This window comes from Anabas testudineus, chromosome 18 (assembly GCF_900324465.2).
Source record: "Anabas testudineus chromosome 18, fAnaTes1.2, whole genome shotgun sequence".
NCBI classification, from domain to species: Eukaryota; Metazoa; Chordata; class Actinopteri; order Anabantiformes; family Anabantidae; genus Anabas; species Anabas testudineus.
Window position 1 is genome coordinate 2,241,836 of NC_046627.1, and position 18,683 is coordinate 2,260,518.

General features: G+C 37.3%; 2 protein-coding genes across 3 annotated transcripts; one reads left to right on the forward strand and one right to left on the reverse strand.

The window, feature by feature from the left end:
- Positions 1-2,734: 2,734 nt before the first annotated feature.
- On the forward strand, positions 2,735-5,566 carry LOC113168382 (coxsackievirus and adenovirus receptor homolog). The gene is made up of 3 exons (XM_026369417.2): positions 2,735-2,848; positions 4,109-4,438; positions 4,706-5,566. The coding sequence occupies exons 1-3, from the start codon at positions 2,779-2,781 to the stop codon at positions 4,900-4,902; spliced, it is 597 nt and encodes a 198-aa protein (XP_026225202.1). The 5' UTR covers positions 2,735-2,778; the 3' UTR covers positions 4,903-5,566.
- Positions 5,567-8,970: 3,404 nt separating this feature from the next.
- On the reverse strand, positions 8,971-18,394 carry LOC113168369 (coxsackievirus and adenovirus receptor-like). 2 transcript variants are annotated; one of them, XM_033326689.1, is made up of 4 exons: positions 18,191-18,394; positions 16,307-16,660; positions 15,836-16,189; positions 8,971-9,241 (listed from the first exon to the last, which is right to left on the reverse strand). In XM_033326689.1, the coding sequence occupies exons 1-4, from the start codon at positions 18,258-18,260 to the stop codon at positions 9,180-9,182; spliced, it is 840 nt and encodes a 279-aa protein (XP_033182580.1). In that variant the 5' UTR covers positions 18,261-18,394; the 3' UTR covers positions 8,971-9,179. The 2 variants fall into 2 exon arrangements, with proteins under 2 accessions (XP_033182580.1, XP_026225170.1); XM_026369385.2 differs by lacking the exon at positions 8,971-9,241 and adding an exon at positions 14,249-15,607.
- Between the last annotated feature and the right edge of the window lie 289 nt (positions 18,395-18,683).

Genomic DNA, 18,683 nt, shown 5'->3' on the forward strand with positions numbered 1-18,683 from the left:
TAGCAGTGTTTAATTTGTTAAATAAGTAGTATAAAAGCACTTTCATGACTCTTTACAATGTTAAATTATTATATTTGATTACAACATTACATGTGTGGCTGGACGGGACAATCCCTGTCTTCAAGGACCACTGTCCTGCCTGTTTTCCATCTGTCCCTGTCCCACCCAGTGCTGGTTACCTGGGTCGGGTGTGTTTACTCAGTCAGAAGCTGGAAGATACCATCTCAGATGAGGGTGGAGTGGAGGGAGACTGAATTAGACTCTTCCAGCTTCTGGCTGAGTCAACACACCTGATCCAGGTGATCAGTGTGCAGAGTGGGGGTGCAGGGAAATCAAGCAGCACAGCGGCCCTCGAAGACCAGGTCCACCGGAGCCTTCAAGTCAATGTGTGGGAATCATGATTTAAAACCAGCAGATGTCACTGGCTTCACCTCAGTAACACACTGACCTCTGGTGGTTTGTAAAACTTACTGACAAAGTTAATTCATTGGTTTAAGTCATGGATGACTCAGTGTGTTTATTTGATGGTATTTAGCTCCAATACTTTACAACAATGGAGAACATGGGACCTTTTGTAATAGACGACTCTAATCTTGAGTCAGCAGAGATCGTTGTATCTGGAAAACACAGAGTTTGTGCTGATCAGCGTTTAGTGATTCAGGTTACGTGAAAACATGTGAGAACAGCGCCACCTCACCGGGTGCGTAACAGTGAATGATGTTTAATTATGTCTTCTGTTTGCTGGGAGTTATAATCCAGCATATCTTTAAATTTTAATGACGCTGGATTCCAAATACACTTGTGTCAAGTGTTAATCGTGCAAGCCTTTCATCAAACTGTGGTCTGTCGGCTCGGTGTTAACCCTAACCCTAGACCCTAAACCCTAACCTCCTTCTGGGTGGAGTTTACATGTTCTCCCCATGTCTGTGTGGGTTCTCTTCACGTTAGATTTAATTTTCATCGAAGGTGGTGATGATGATGCAGCAGCTCTGGTTGATGATCTGTCCTCAGTGCTGACTGTATCTAAACCCAGAGTCACTCAGCAGTGTGTTCAAATGATGTTTTACGTTCACACACTCAGCACCACTGAACAATGAGACTTAAATAAAGAAAGAATCATAACTGTGAAATGAATCAACAACACTGTTCAGGGTGTGTGTGGTGGTTTGACTGTTTTTCATTTCCACTTAAATCAAAGCTGCATCATGATGAACAGGTCGAACAAGGTCCAGTAAACAGCTTCTAGATTCATGTTAAAGACAAAGGAACTCATGTTTACTATCATTACTATCATGAAAAAAAAAAACAAATGCTGTAACACACTCTAACAAAGTGTATATTACACAGAGTGCACCTGAAAACCTCTGAAGCTCTAATTTAATAAGGCTTCAACGATTTTGAAGAAAAAAAAGAATAAATATCATTGTTTATTTATAATTTTGTCTGATGCTTATCTCTCGAATTCTAACAGTAAAAGCACAACTTTAAATTGTATACTCAACTACTTTAGATGCTTCAAAATGTCCCACATTGTTTCCACTGGGCAGTGAACTCTCTGAGCATCTTTCAAACTGAGTCACTGATGAAATACTAAATGTTTTCTACACTTAACATAAATGTAGACGTTCAGTTCAGGTTTCTGCAGAAATCTGAAAAGTTTGATTCATGCACGTGAACTGTATTTTTTAGAAACTCATCTTTTTGCAGTTTGTAAGTGAGTACATTTCCTGTACTGTACTTAAGTACAGTCCTGAGGTACTTGTACTTTATTAAAGTGAATTTGTTCCATATTATTTTTACAATCTAATCAGAATTACTAAGAACAGGTCCCAGGTGTCGTTTAGATGCTCACAGATACTGACTCATAACTCGGAGCTTGTCTCTACCTGAACTTTCACCAGGTTCGAGTTTGTTGTTGGTCATGTTGGCGTCAGGCTGTGGAGGACGAGATACCAGACTAACTAAACTTGTTAGTTATAAAGAAATTACAATCTCTCATAAATTCACAGTTATAAAGAAAACGATTTCATCATCTATACACCAATGTTTCTAAAATGTTACTTAAACAGAAAGATTGGGAAGTGATCTATAGCTTCAGAAGTGGAAGGAGTTCAGCTGCTTTTCATTGTGTTGAGGAGAGGTGCAGCAGGTGCAGCAGGTGCAGCAGGTTTGTCAGGGATACACCCAGTGCAGCAGTGATTCGTTGGTAAAGGACAGTACATCACCAAGCAATCAGAGTTCGTTTGTCATTCAAGCAACACATCTCTAATGGAGACAGTAGGAGAAACTCACCAACCACCTTTTGTACCATGGGAAACCTGCAGGAAAAGGACCCCTTCACTGTTTTACCTGAGGACGACTTGAGACATTCATTATTTCATCCTCCAGTGAGTATGAGAGTGTGTTAACACAGATTTTAAGCTGATATCTATGATGAGATACTGAGGTAGACTTTACATTTACATTTAGTTGTTTTGCAGACACTTTTTATCTAAAGCAACTCACAGGGTCCAAGACAAAGGCAGGGTCAGTGTAAGGAGGTCTTGCCTGTGGACCCCTACTGGAGTTAGGTCACAGCTGGGATAATTAAGATGGCAGAATTTTCATGGAAGTCACGTGACTACAATCTGACGTCAACTGTGTGCGACACTTATTCGTACGCAGCATGGACTATTGAAGTCCATTCATTCTTAATTCTCAACAGTTTTGCTCAGTTAACGTTGGCTTAGAATTGAAACTATCAACATTATCTTCGTTAGTAGCAGAGTTAAAGGAAAGATGTTTGATGCAAAGTTGGTCTCATTGTTTTGTCTTCTTGGGAGTTCCCTGTGCTTCGCTGCCTCTGAAGGTAAACTGCACGAGCTCGAGTTTGACTGGTTCCTGAAAACATTGGATCCTACTTTAATTGTTGGACAGGTTTTTTTTCATGCTGTTCAGGTTGTAAAAGGTGCAGGTTGTTGTTTTAGGTCACGAGGTCACTGTAGTGGAAAATGTTGTTCAGTCAGTCAAAATGTCGGACATGTTGGTTCAATTCCTTGTCGTAAATAGTTGATGTCAATAAAAATTAAAACATGTTTGAGTTGGGAGAGAGAGAACAGAATCGTCTTCATACATAAGGTGGTTTTCTGAACACTAACAACAGAGTCCTGGAGTCATAGTTCAGGTTTACAGTGACATCAATGTGAGTTCATGTAATGGCGACCTTACTGTTACACAACCCAGCTTTCTTCTGTTAACTGTTAACATACACTGATATTTGCATTTTCTTTGTATTGACATTAGTTATAATTATTGTTATGCCTGGTTAATTAGTATTTCTATTATGATATTTGCTAAATTATGTATTGTGCTGTTTTTAAAGAAGGTCTTAAAACATCTTACAGTTAACTACAGAAGTCTTTGACTGGGATACATTTCAACTAATGGTGATTAATGGGCACTGTTCCCTATGAAGAACAAAAACAAGATTTAGTTCTTTCATAGATCAGTTTCATGAGTTCAAGTCAGAGTGAATTGAGCCTCTCTGGACTACTTGATTTAATTGCTTCTTTTTCATCTTTAGATTTTGGTGATATTTGTTTCTTCTCAGTTCCCAGTGTTTGTATTTTATTGTAAAGTATTAAACATAATTTGAATATATATCCTTGAAGTTGATCAAGTCAACTGTGTTTCTTTCTTATCATTAGATACATAAAAAAACAAACAAAACATAGTAATAGAGTAACTGTATTATGATGGATTGTGAATATTTAAACCAAAAAGCTGACAGCAGCATTGTATAGAAACTATTTCAATGTTGGGATCAGTCAGATGGTCTCAGCAGTTTTAGCACATTTGATCCTTTTTTATTTCACAGTACAAGTGAAAATTACACAGATACACATGAATGTATTTTTTTTTAATATAAATTAACCTGAAACTTATAAAAATATTCTTTGCTGTTATGTTAGATCATGATGATCTACAGTAAACTGAGTTTCATGTGGACAAACATTAGGTTTGAATATATTTCAGTGTTTAGTCTGTGGAACTGTTTGAATGTTAGTTAATTAAAATATAAATGTCCTGAACATCATTATTGATGTTTGGTTCTCGCTTTTCTCCTCAGGTGTAAAAGAGATAAGAGCAAAACCTGGAGATGACGTCGTCCTTCAGTGTCAGAGTCTCACAGAAGCTGATATCACAGTGTTGAAGTGGAACAGAGAGGAGCTGAAGTCCGACAGCTTTGTCTTCTTCTTCAGAGGGAAACGGGTTTATGAAAACTACCAACATGAATCTTATCGAGGTCGAGTGGAGCTGAAAGATCCAGAGATGAAGAACGGAGACGTGTCTGTGATTCTGAAGAACGTCAACATCAATGATACTGGAACATATGAGTGTTATGTTGGATATGGAGGAACACATGACCTCATCAACATCAACCTGAGAGTTGAACCAGGTGAGTTAGTGTGTGTGTGTGTGTGTGTGTGTGTGTGTGTGTGGATCAGAGTTGAAGCTGCTTCCTGGTTGTTGATGTGAGAGTGAAACATCACAGATCAGATGTTGGTGTTGATGAGACTTTGTAGAAAACAGCTGGTATGAGTGATGGGATCAAAGTGCAGTAGATAATGTCTGACAGGAGTTTGAAGAGGAAATGGATTCTGTTGTGTTCTTCACTCATCACCTGCTTGACACCTGCTGACTCACTGCTGCTTCTCATCTGCAGGAGACAACAAGGATGGAGGAGACGAGGGTGGAGGAGACAAGAGAGGACATGTTGGACTGATAGTCGGTCTGCTAGTTGTCCTGCTTCTTGTTGCTGTTGGTGGTTTTGTGATCTATAGAAAATTTAAAGTCAAAAAGCAGAATTCAAATCCACCTGCTGGTGAACAAACAGGTGAAACACAGATGTTTCAGGTGTAAGAAGTCTCAGATGTTTCCTCCTGAATCAGTGAGAGTCCTGCTGCTGCTTCTTCAGAGAATAATTCAACATGAAGAAACAACCAGACTGGATCCAACAATACTGGACACACAGCAGGACGTGGTGGATTCAAGTATTTTCTTTTAATTAGTATAAGGACTAATTTAGACTTTTGCATTTCTTCAGTCGGTCTTTTTAGAGCTCCAAACTGCTATTGAAAAAAAAAAAACTTTAAACACCCCATAAATGTATAATTTCCTATACAGCTTCATCAAACAGACAGAAATAACGGCATTTAGTTTACAGTGAGTATTTGTGTTTACTGCCAACAAAACATCTTGTTTGACAGTATTATGTGAAGTGTGATGAACAGTAATCCCACTGTTTCAAATGTTTAATCAAAGTAACATGTTCACTAAGAGGAGATTTACCATCACACTGACTGATCCTAAGGCCAAACATTTCCAGCCACTAACTTAGAGCTGTGGTTCTGACTGAACAGAAAACACATTTCAAATCTCATGGTTTCTTCAGTTTCAAGTGTTTTAGGCACAGTTGATTTATTTGTATTCATTATGGCAACATTAGATTGTTTTACTTTATGCAGTTTTAAAGAAGAAAATGTGCTTTGAAACTCTAATGTTTGTCTTTTTCCTCTTTGGTTTGTTTGTTAATAAAAGTGTCATTGAAAATGGTCAGTTTCTCTCTATAGGTCGTTAACAGAAACGATCTGAGCTGTACAACACGTTGACACTAGGCCGAGATCTGTGCTGGAAGCAGAATCACAGCACATACACAGGTTTGATGTTTAACACAGTTTTATCCAAGAATAAAATGTCAAAAGACCTGGTTAGAAACATAACACAACAAACCTGCTGGCAGGGTGAACATCTCGGTTCAAAGTACATAAAGTATATACATATACATATACATATACATATACACATACATGTCAGGTTATACAGGCTTAATGAACCTGTATAACTGATTAAAATGCTAATCTGCGTCTTGAAAATGTTGTTCACTCTGCTCTCTTTCTGTTTGCACCTCTTAGTCTATGTGCCACAGTGCGTTTAACAAAATTAAGTTAATTCATTTTGGGTCGTTGACAGGCAATAAGATATTCAGGAGCTTTGACTGGACCTTACACTAGTTGAGATGAAAAGAGAAAGTGTTGTTGTGCAGTAAACATCAGGCAGAGGGCAGCAGCCTCCGTCTTTACTCAACAATCAAACCACGGAGAGAGAGTTTGGCAGTAAAGGTGCTCTAAGATGTTCATGATTCAACAAAGAACGATTAAGAAAGAGACTCGGCAAAAATGGCGTCCACAGCTTAGTTCCCAGGTGAAAGATACAGCTGACCAAAAAGAAACACAAAGGTTCATCTCACACGACAAACACTTTGATTATCCCCGAGACTTTTTGAACTACTATTTGCTCCACAGATGCGTTTTCATGTGTTTACTACTCTTCAAGCCCTCAATAAGATATTTATAGCCAATAAATCATTTTACATTGATTTGAGTAAGATTAGTTTTCAACTTGGCATCTGTCTTAAACAAGTTACTGCTAGTTGTTGAGTATAAATTGTTTTAATCTCTTAAATAACTAAAATTAGATGATTCATTCAGATAGTTCCTCTGGTCAGTCTGCTCTTATTGTGTCCTCACTAAAGACTTTAAAATAATCACACCTACAATAAAACAGCCGAGGAAAGTCCCCACGTTCTAATGCTTTTAATTTCGTTTCTCTGAGAACGACTGGGTGGAACCTGACACACAGCCAGAGTAAATTACAGTGACATGACAACAAAATAGTGGAAACACAGAGAGAAACAACAAGAACTAACATCATGACTTCCTCAATGCAAATGAAGCATCATCAGCTCTCCATCAACAGCAGATGAATCACTTTGACTCCACATTTGAAATTCAAAACAGTCTTTTCGTGGAGTTACAGAACTTAGAGCTGCTTAGACTGAACAAACCTTTAGAAAGATCCTTAATGATATGTACTGTTCTAAATGCTGCATGTGACACTGTGGATTTCCTGATCTTTGTCCTTTATAATTAGCCACCTGTCTTATTTTTATCTAATGTTCATTAACTCTGCATCTAACAGTCAAATAACAGATGTTTCACATTAATCTGACACATCATGTTTTTATATAGCTACTTTTTACTTGCTACTACAAATGGGAAGATAATCCACTTCATATCTATTCACAGATATGAATCTGTGAATACTGGCGCTGGCACAATGCAAGTACGTGGGTGGAGCAGCTTAGAAGAGATGTAATTTAAGAAACAAATTGAGATTCATCAGTTTATTACTGCATCAATAAAACTTGATAGATTCATTTATTAGATGTTTGATGCAATCATTGGTTATTTTTATTCATCCTAAATTAGACTTCACATTAATGAGCACTGTGGGTGCATGCTATTGTAAGTGCATCATGGATGAATGCCAAAAACATGGGGGAGGCTGAGTGTGTTCTCACCTGTGGAGGTGAATGGTAAAGACTCTCTGTGAGGTTTCTGATTTCGTCAATCTTCAAACTCAGTGTTTAGAATAATAGAAATGTTGTTGTATAATTGATTCAGTGAGTATGGTTTAACTGTAACTCATTAAAGAGCCTCCAGTTAATCCAAAATGCTGCAGCCAGAGTTCTGACTGGAATTAGTAAGAGAGATCATATTTCTCCAACGTTAGCTTCTCTCCATTGGCTCCCTGTTAAATCCAGAATTTAATTTAAAATTCTTCTCCTCACTTATAAATTCCTTAATAATCAGGCTCCATCTTATCTTAAAGACCTCATAGTTCCATATCTTCCAAGCAGAACTCTACGTTCTCAGACTGCAGGTTTACTTGTGGTTCCTAGAGTTTCCAAATGTAGAATGGGAGGCAGAGCCTTTAGCTACCAAGCCCCTCTCCTGTGGAACCAGCTCCCAGTTCAGGTTCTGGAGGCAGACACCCTCTCTACATTTAAGACTAGACTTAAAACTTTCCTTTTTTATAAAGCCTATAGTTAGAGATGGATCAGGTGACTCTGAACTATCTCTTCATCGGTATAGGTTGGTCTGCAGGGGGAACTCTAATAATACTGTAATTAGTGTTTGTTTGCATGTCCTGAACTGTTCAGAAAATACAGTAGATTGAGGCTGTGAGTTAAAGTAAACTGTGATTACTTGGGGATCTGAAGATGAAGATAAAAGTCGGCCATCCTGATCTGTTCTTTGGGGTGAAGACACCACAGAAGTCATCAGGACATTAAAAATCCACTGTCCTGATCAGTTTGCTTGTGGTGTTTTGGCAAAGCTCAGGGTGGAAACCACATGTGAATACCTCTCTTAAAATGTACCAGAAAAACAATCTGAACATGATGAAGGACTGTGGAGAACGTGTTTCTGCACATGAAAAGATAAACTTTGTACTAAAAGTGTTTTGTTTTTCCATTTTGTCAGTAAGGTCTTTAAGTTGAATGCTCTGTAGATTGTTTGTTCCAACTCTCTCATATGAGCAAAGTGACAGTTTGTTGTAAGAGCTCCTGCAAGTACAGAGGCTGGTGTTTGACATAGCAAAGATGCCAAAATGGCACCTGGAATATCTGAAAGTGTTTGGGCTGGTTACAGGTTTCAAGTGACTTTTAACAATAACATAAAGACGTTTTTTTTATTCTGGATCTGAACTCCAGTCTCCTGTGTCAAAGTCCTGTGGTTTGTTGTGCCACCATCCACCCTGACCTAACCTCCTCTTCTTGAGGATATAAATATTTTAATGGCCTTTAACAAAAAATTCATTGCAGCTGCTGTTAGAAACAAAATCAAACCGCCTCATATTTCACCCGAGGATGGTCCCTTTGGGCTGAGTCTAATTACAAACACAGATCAGACAGATTTACCTTCGGAATAATAATAATAATAATAATAATAATAATAATAATAATAATAATAATAATAATAATAATAATAATAATAATAATAAAACCTCGCTTATCTGCACAATGAAAATAAAAAACATGTTCAACACACATGTACATTTTTTTTCTAGAAAGAAACAAACAGAATAAAGAATTTTTGAAGAGTTTTATTTGGTGATTTATGTATTTAGGATATATTATTGTAAATATATAAGAATCACAACAATAAGCTCAACAAACCAAAAAAAGTTAATAATCAGCTGTTGATAAATCATCACAAAGACTGATGAGTTTCACTCTGCAGAAATGAGCTGCTTCATCAACTCATATGGAGAAGATCAACTTCCAGTCCTACAGGTCAATCCTGGTCTCCTCCAGCCTTGTCTCCTCCATCCTTGTCTCCTCCATCCTTGTTGGTACCTGTAGATGAAAAGCAGCAGTGAGTCAGCAGGTGTCAGGTAGGTGATGAGTGAAGAACACAACAGAATCCATTTCCTCTTCAAACTCCTGTCAGACATTATCTACTGCACTTTGATCCCATCACTCATACCAGCTGTTTTCTACAAAGTCTCATCAACACCAACATCTGATCTGTGATGTTTAACTCTCACATCAACAACCAGGAAGCAGCTTCAACTCTGATCCACACACACACACACACACACACACACACACACACACACACACACACACACACACACTAACTCACCTGGTTCAACAGTCAGGTGGATGATGGTGATGGGATGATTGAAAGTGGCTCGTTTGTTGCGATTTCTTCTTCTCTGCAGGACTCGACACTCATATGTTCCACTGTCAACAGGCATTGCATTCTTCAGAATCAAAGACGCGTCTCCGTCCTTCATCTCAGTGTCCTTCAGGTTCACCAACTTCTTATAACATGGATGCTGGTGGTCTGGAACATATCGTCCATCTTGGAACAAGTAGACATCACCTGCTTGTTCCAGGTCAGGTCTGATCCACTTCACACCTGTGACAGGGGAACTGCTGAAACCTCGACATGGCAGAACGACCCTTTCTCCAGATTCAGCTTTGATGGGATTGTGCTCTGAAATAAAAAGGGGGGAAACATTAAAGAGTTAAAGTTAGTCTGTTTGTGATGACATGATTAAAAAAGTGTCTTTACAACATGTCTTTACAACATGTCAGTGATTAAGTATGAAACAACTGTGGACTCACTAGTACTGGACTCTTCAACCTTCAGAGTGATTGTGTTCATCAGCTCAGGTGCAGATCCCTTACTGTGCTGTGAACTTCTCTTTCCAACATAACACTGATATGTTCCAGCATCTTTCATGGTGACTTTCCTCAGAATCACAGATGCGTCTCCGTCCTTCATAGTTGGATCTCTCAGCTTCACTCGACCATGAAATGATGGATGTTGATAGTCGTCATATCTTTGATTCTCTCTGAATAAGAACACGTATTCATCTGAGTTCAGGTCAGGTTTGATCCACTCCAACACTTCGATGTCAGCATCTCTGGGACCCTGACAGTGAAGAATGACATCCTCTCCAGGTTCTGCTGTTAATTCTTTATAGTTGAATAGAAAAAAATCAAGAGAAAAACAGGAAGAAAAAGTTAGTGATACAGAAATATTTGTTCATTTAATATTCAAACTGTTATTTGCTAAAGATGCTAAACTATGTAGATTTCACAGGGTGAAGAGATGTTTACTCTTATATTGTTATTGACACTTTATTTACAGGAAGGTTTTAGTGTGTATTTATATCAGTGTTTCGTTGTTTGTTTGCATCTTTTGTTTATTTGTGTGGAGCATGTGATTTTATTTACGTGTTTACCTGCATTAAACCACCATTCTCTCTAGGGAAACTGAACGCACCTGTAGTTAATTGGAGACTGATTGTGTGGCGTTGATGGAGGTGATTGGGCAGGTAGTGGATTTTAAAGACAGAGGGGAGAACTGGACTCTAGTTATCATACGTGTGATTTGTTCTGGAAGCGACAAAATTGAGAAATGAGTTTGTACCGCCTGCGAGCAGACTGATCGGTCAGAAAGTGGAAATTATTGATACTGTGATACTGGTGGTTTACAGCACAGGAAACCCTGACACCTTCATGGCTTTTAAAGAAACATTTTAACTGGTCTTCACTCTCTTTCAGTCCTTTTCACATATAGACTTAACCTTTATACCCAATAAAGAAATAACAGCAGGTTATGTTTAAATCATTTCAGAATTTGTCCTTACATAATTTATTTATTCTATTATTTAATTTCCTCAGTTTATCTGTTGTTAATGGATATCACAGATGCTTCCAGGAAAAAAAACAAAAAAAAAAAAGGTTAGTTGGTTTAGAATCTTTTATTATAATAAAGATCTGTTTCTGGTTCCATCTGAATTTTTCTAAGGCACTAATCAGAGTAGTCACAATTTGTGGGATTAACTCAATACTTACATTTCAAAGTGTGCACAGAAAAAACACTGAGGTAACAAACCAGTAAGATAATATTAACTGTAGTAACTATTCATAACCACCTGACTTTAATCTATGAAATATATGTTCCCAACTTCGCAAATGAGGAAAAAACAGGATGTGTCAGATTCAGCACGACAGAAGATATAAATTCAAAGTTTGGTGGCGTAAATCTACCAGGTGCAAGTTGGTTCACACTTACTGTGATAAGCAACTTCTGAGAACTGGTTTGTGGAAGTTTTCTCTCAAATGAGGTAAAAAAAACAAACTAAGAAATAATAATTGTCATTATAAAATAAAAATAAAATTATGTAGTAAAATATGTCGTCATAAAGTCAGTAAAATAACGTTATTTAATGGAAGTAAATTTCAGCTGAAGTAGCTTCTACAACATCTTCACATCGATACCGTCCATCATTGAACCAACAAAGTAAAATTTAGAGTAGCATCATGTACATGATGGCTTCGTCACTCATCATGATCCACTCTAACACCAGCAGTAAGTTTAAGTGTTTTACTTTATATTTATTATTTAGCTTAGTTTATTGTACATTTTATATTTGCTCTCTCAGCTTACCTGTAGAGGCAGCACAGTTCAGGAAACAGGCAAGAAGAGCTACAACAAAGGTCAGTCCTGATGTAGACATCCTTTCTTCTTTTTCTTCCTCTGTTGATTAAAGGATTTTAGTTTGTTCACTAAACGTTGTGTAAGCTGCAGTTGGAAGTTACTTTATAGATCTCAGGATCATTTGATTTTGCTTTTCTACTTCCTGGTTGTTCTGTTATATCTATGGTACCTGGATCCCACAGGGGGAGGAGTCATGTGATTTACAAGAAATCAAAACCAAACTAATTAACTGTTTTAACATGTAAATTAAAATAACGCTCATCATGAGATATGAAAACCAAAGCAGGGACGTGTTGACTGAGTGCTGCTGGTACTGGAAACATTACACAGCTCCTGTCTGGGTTGAATCATCATCACATGAAATCCTGTCAAAAAACAGCCCTGTAGTTATTAACAAGTTCATGACCTGAGGTTTTTCCAGCCAGCAGATGTCAGCAAAGAGCCACTGGGATTATAAAGTCACACATGTTACAGTGATAGTAGCAGTAGTACTAGTTTCAGTAGTGATTAACTCTGCAGCATGAATATTAGAACAGTTATAGTGTGTAATCAAATCATTTCAAAATCCAAATGGTCCTTTTTCCCTGCAGTTAATCACTCTGCTCAGTGTTTTAGTCACATTTGAAGAAGCACTAATGTAAAACTGTTACCGAGCACAATAATGGTGACTGTAGCCAGAAGTCATAACATCAGACAGAATTATCTCCCCCCGACAGCCTCCAGCTAAACATCCCACTAATGAGAGTTTCCAGGTAAAGTCTACAAGCATTAGAACCAGGATTCAAGATTCAAAGAACTCTATTAATCCCAGAGGGAAATGGTTTTGCCTCATTACAGTTTTTCTCAACACAGACAGAAAGAAAAGAAACCACAACCAGGAAAGATCGACACCAACATAAATACACAATAAACAATAACATCAACAGAGAAAAGCTCAATATATATATATATATATATACAGAACATGTAAAATAAATGGACTAATAGAAATGGATCAATATTTATAGTTTATAGCCAGGGGGCAGCAGAGGAGTTTTAGTTTCTCCAACAACAGATGATGGTTTCAATAGTTTTATTTATAAAGCTTAATCTTAAATCTCACAGGAGAATTTCCATCATCATCATCATCATCGTCCCTGCAGAGTAAACAGAGACAGTGATGTTCAGTAGATAAAGTGTCCTGCTCCAGTTCTGCATTAAATAACAAACTCTTTCAGTTTCATCTGTTTGTCTGTTCATAAACTTTGCGTTCGATTAGTCTCAACATGTTTTATACTAAATGTAAAACATGTGGCTTCACATCCAGATGCTGGTGGAACAGAAACACACCCAGACATTTGGCTGCTGTCATGTGGAGCTAAACCTGCAGCAGTGTAAATTAAATATGGTGTTATTACTCACAAACCTCCACCCTACATAAAAAGCTTTCCACAGTTAAAACAGTGTTCACACAGAGTAAAGTGAGTTACTGAAGTTAAATAGTTCAAAATAAATAACATTACAAACATGGTGAATTTTCTCAAAGATGGGTGCTGCTGTTCTCTGTCCCTTGTTCATCGTAGTGATGCACAACACTTCCTGCTTTTTATTCAATGTGTTTAAAGCTGCAGAGTTTTGTTCAGTTTAGTTTTCTATGTGGATTATTTGATAGCTCTAAATGATGTGAAGTGTGATTAAACACTCAGCTCAGTTTGTCCTGAGGCAAAAGGAGAAAATGAAACACACAGAACAGAGTGAACAACAAACAAATGAAGACGTGTAGACTATATCTTAATTCTATTTATTCACTGTGTCTCAAAAACAAAACAAAACACTGCTTTGGTTTTTATTCTATTAGTTTTGAAATTATTTTGCAAACTTAAAACTACAATAAAACAACCAAGGAAAGTCCCTGTGTTCTGATACTTTCACTTTCATTTGACTGGGTGAAACCTGACACACAGTCAGAGTGAAGAACTGTAACATGAAGACAAAATGGTGGCAACACAGAGAAACAACAACAACAACTAGCATCACGTGACTTTTACAGTGAAAATAAAAAAAGAAACTTCTCATCAACAGCAGCTGAATCACTCTGATATTTGAAATTAATAACAGTGTTTTTATTTAATCACAGCAGGTAACAAACAGTCTGAGCTAATGTGGATCATAGAACGTTGATTTTAATTAAATAACTTCTGAGGTGGAGTCTAAACAGTAAAACTGCATCAGATCAGTTGCAGCAGCTGCAATGATGTAAATATATCATCTGTAACTACAGCACCACACACAGTGATCTCTGCAGGATCCAGTCTGGTTCAGGTTAGTTGATGACATGTTAAAAATAAACAACGCTGTTCAGGGTGTGATGGTGGTTTAGCTGTTTTTAATTCCACATCAGATCAAAACTCAACATGTTGAACAGGTCAGACGAGTTCTGGTGAACAGCTTCTAGACTCATGGTACAAAAAACCTACTTTAACTCCTGATCATCATCATTGTTACTGTTTCAGAAGCAAAGAACTGTGTAGACAGTGTTTCAGGGTGTAAAATATAAAGTGGACCTTTATAATATAAAGTTCTCTGTTTAATGAACGAACAGCTTCATATGTACTAAAGTAAAATTGTTGGTGTTTTTTCATTTCATTGTCTTTGGCTACAGGCATAGTTCAAACTGATTTACTGCATTCCTAAGTTACAGAGTCACAATCATAAGATACCAGTGACCAGGTTTAAGGTTTGATCCTCAGTTACGTGTTTTCTATCACAGACTGTTGTTCAGACGTTAGTTAAACCTGTTCAGAGTGTCATGGTTTTAGCAGCTTTTGATTCCAGCTCAGATCAAAATTTAAGACCTGCATCAACATGTTGAACAGCTCAGATTGATTCTGGTGAACAGTTCATAGGTCCGGCTTCAAAACAGATTTTAAAATAAAGAAACGTCTTCAGTATGTTTCAATTTATTTATGAAGTTCAAAAAATCTTAGTAAGACTTTTATTTACGTAGTGTAAAGTGCAAGATGAACACAACAACAGCAAAAACAATTAAAAAAATAATACAGTGGACACATTTACAACAGTCACAGTTTCAATGAGGCAGAACTTTTATATGTGTTAAACTTATCATGTATGTTTTCTTCATTCAGTTTTGTTAACTGCAGTTTGTGTCTGTAAATATTAAAAGAGCTCTTGTCTCTATGAACGCATTTGAATTTGTTGATGAGTGAGTCACCTGATCACATACAACTATATAACAACTTGTTTTAGCATCAGCTGTTAATATTAATACAATAACAGTATAATACAGTCAGACAAATATGGATGAATCTGCTGCTGAAAATAGCACAAGCAAAGACTCTACTTCCTCTGCTTGTTTAATATATCGAGCTTTAAGAGAATGAAATTATATCCAGATACTTTAGAAGTGTTGTGTGTTCAGCACTGATACTTATAATAGTGTGGGTTGATCGTACATGATTAACTGAAACTGAGGAAACCACAGCAGACACAGATTAGTAATAAAAGAAACCTGAGACATCTTTACATCACCGTATGTTGATCTGCTTCACCAGGAGGAGTTGGTATGAATTCGACATTTGAAGAGAGAGTTTCTGAAAATTCAATAAACCACAAACAAAGACAAGAAAACAACCAACAGACCAACCACAATTCAACATGTTAAGCCTGGCCTCCTCCGTCCTTGTCTCCTCCATCCTCCTTTTTTCCTGCAGATGAGAAGCAGCAGTGAGTCAGCAGGTGTCAGGTAGGTGATGAGTGAAGAACACAACAGAATCCATTTCCTCTTCAAACTCCTGTCAGACATTATCTACTGCACTTTGATCCCATCACTCATACCAGCTGTTTTCTACAAAGTCTCATCAACACCAACATCTGATCTGTGATGTTTCACTCTCACATCAACAACCAGGAAGCAGCTTCAAGTCTGAACTTACGTGGTTCAACTGTCAGGTGGATGATGGTGATCGGTCGGTCAGAAGCGTTTCTCTTCTTGCGGTTTGTACCCTGGCTGACATAGCAGTGATATGTTCCACTGTCAACAGGCAATGCATTCTTCAGAATCAAAGACGCGTCTCCATCTTTCATCTCAGCGTTGTTTAGCTCCATCCAGCCCTTAGCATATGGATGCTGGCCGTCTGGAACATATCGTCCATCTTGGGACAAAAACACATCACCTGCTTGTTCCAGGTCAGGTCTGATCCACTCTACACCTGTGACAGGGGAACTGCTGAAACCTCGACATGGCAGAACGACCCTTTCTCCAGATTTAGCTTTGATGGGAATGTGCTCTGAAATAAAGAGGAAAAAACAAGGGTCAAAGTTAGTTAGTTTATTTGTGATGCACCGATTAAAAACGTATGTTTACAACTCATCTGTGATTAAGTATGAAACAACTGTGGACTCACTAGTGCTGGACACTTCAACCTTCAGGGTGATGGTGTTCATCAGCTCAGGTGCAAATCCCTTACTGTGTTGTGAGCTTCTCTTTCCAACATGACACTGATATGTTCCAGCATCTTTCTTGGTGACTTTCCTCAGAATCAGAGATGCGTCTCCGTCCTTCATCGTTGGATCTCTCAGCGTCACTCGACCATGAAATGATGGATGTTGGTAGTCGTCATATCTTTGATTCTCTCTGAAGAAGAACACGTATTCATCTGAGTTCAGGTCAGGTTTGATCCACTCCAACCTTTCGATGTCAGCATCTCTGTGACCGTGACAATGAAGAGTGACATCCTCTCCATATTCTGCTGTTACCTCTTTTTAGTTCAAGGCCAAAAAACAAGATAAACAGGAAGCAAAAGTTAGTGATACAGAAATTTTGGAAAATAACATCAAACTCATTTTACCACAGATCATTTGGAAATAACACAGCACAGATGATGTTAAACATTAATGGGAGATTATCTGTTGTTGATGCACCTTAGGGACATTTCTGGATAAATCACCTTTCATGAGAATGAGTTTATGTGTCCTAAACTCTTGTAGTATAATGAAAACCAAAGATGGTTTGTGGATGTTTGTGTGACTCTACCGATGTGATCAGTTAACTCTTTGTTCATCATTGAGGAAATCATGTGTTTATGTGGATGTTTATGTTGCATATTTAGTATATTTTAATATAATAAAAGACCTTTCTCTGGTTCCATGGGTTAATCGAAATGGTCAAAGTTTGTGCCATTTACTACATAATATTATTAAAAAAGCCCCTGATATGAAAATATGGTGCCACACTGTTTAGTGTCTGTCAATAACTTGTAGTTACGGAGTGAAAAGTGAACAAAATAAAGAACATGACTTAATTTAGTTCAGTTGTTTATGTGTCCACTGACTTATTCTATTTGGTCAGTGTACGTATTACTTCAACTAAAGCTGCTGAGTTGATGTAGTTACATCAACCCACAAGAGCACAAACATCAAATTATCTGTTTTGGATTCTTATAAATGTCAATTTATCAACAATTCATACTGAAATAACCCTGGAAATGCATGTACTTATAAGGTACTGTTTGTGTTTATGTTTGCTAAATCTTCATCAATTCATCGTGTATTTTATTTTAAGGTTCTTGTAAAGTGTGATATGTGTAGTAGTGACTTTGTGAGTGTTTTGCTGCTACACTAGTATTTCTAGAGAAATATTCCACTACAAGTTGAAGTACCCTTTAATTAAAAGTAAAAGTCCCAAATTACAACAGCTAACTAAATAAACCTAAAGAATTTTTAAAAAATTATAAATTAATTTAAAATTAAAATAGAAATTAAAGAAGAAACATATTTTCTTTATTTTCTTGCCTTTTTGGGGTCAGTCAAGGTTTCATAACTGCATCTAACTTAAATATTTATTTGATAAAATAGAAATAAAAGTCTATTTTGTTTAACTAACTCTGCTCAGACAGTAGTATCCACTACTAATAATTCTGGCACCGTCGCCATTAAACAGTTCACAACAATTCCGCCATTACATGAACATCAGTGCGTCACTCACTGTGATCAACACTAACACCTGTAATCTTAACTGAACTTTAACTTCAGTCCTCTGAGAACAATTTAACATTAGATTCTGATGTTTTCTGATAATGTCATAATTTACATTGATACCAAATGAACTGCTTCATGAACTGTGAAAAAAAGAGAAATTCAAGAAGAGAAACTGTAAAATGTAGATTCACAGAGTAAAACAGGTCCTTTCTACTACAACACCATCAAAACTCTAAATCAGAACATGAACCTTTTTAGAGTTTTAATGTTTCTTTGTTTCCATCAGCTCAGCGAACCAACTCACATCTTACCTGTACAGGTAGAACAGTTCAGGAAACAGGTGAGGAGACACGCCACAAAGGTAAATCTTGAAGTAGACATCCTTTCTTCTTTTTCTCCTGCTAATGATTAAAGGATTCTAGTTTCACGAAAGATTCTTTATCTGTGAGACGTAGTTGAAAGCTAATGAGTAGATCTTACAGCTCAGAGGATTTTTTTCTTTCTATTTCCTGGTTATTCCGTGTTTTGTCTGTAACACGCTACACCTCCCACAGAGGGAGGAGCCATGTGATTTACTTTAAACTGCTACCTAACAAAGAAGCTCTGTGAGCTTGTAAAATGAAACCATTTTTAATCAACTCTGTTAAACAGCTACTGAAAACACAGACTCAGAGACTGATATTTGACCCGATAGAGTGGATGAAGAGCGGCTGAGACTAATGTCTTAAAGAGCATCAGTGTGCCTGCAGTGGTTCTAAGTGTACACACCATTTCTTTTCCATCCTCCAGTTAATATTGGATGTA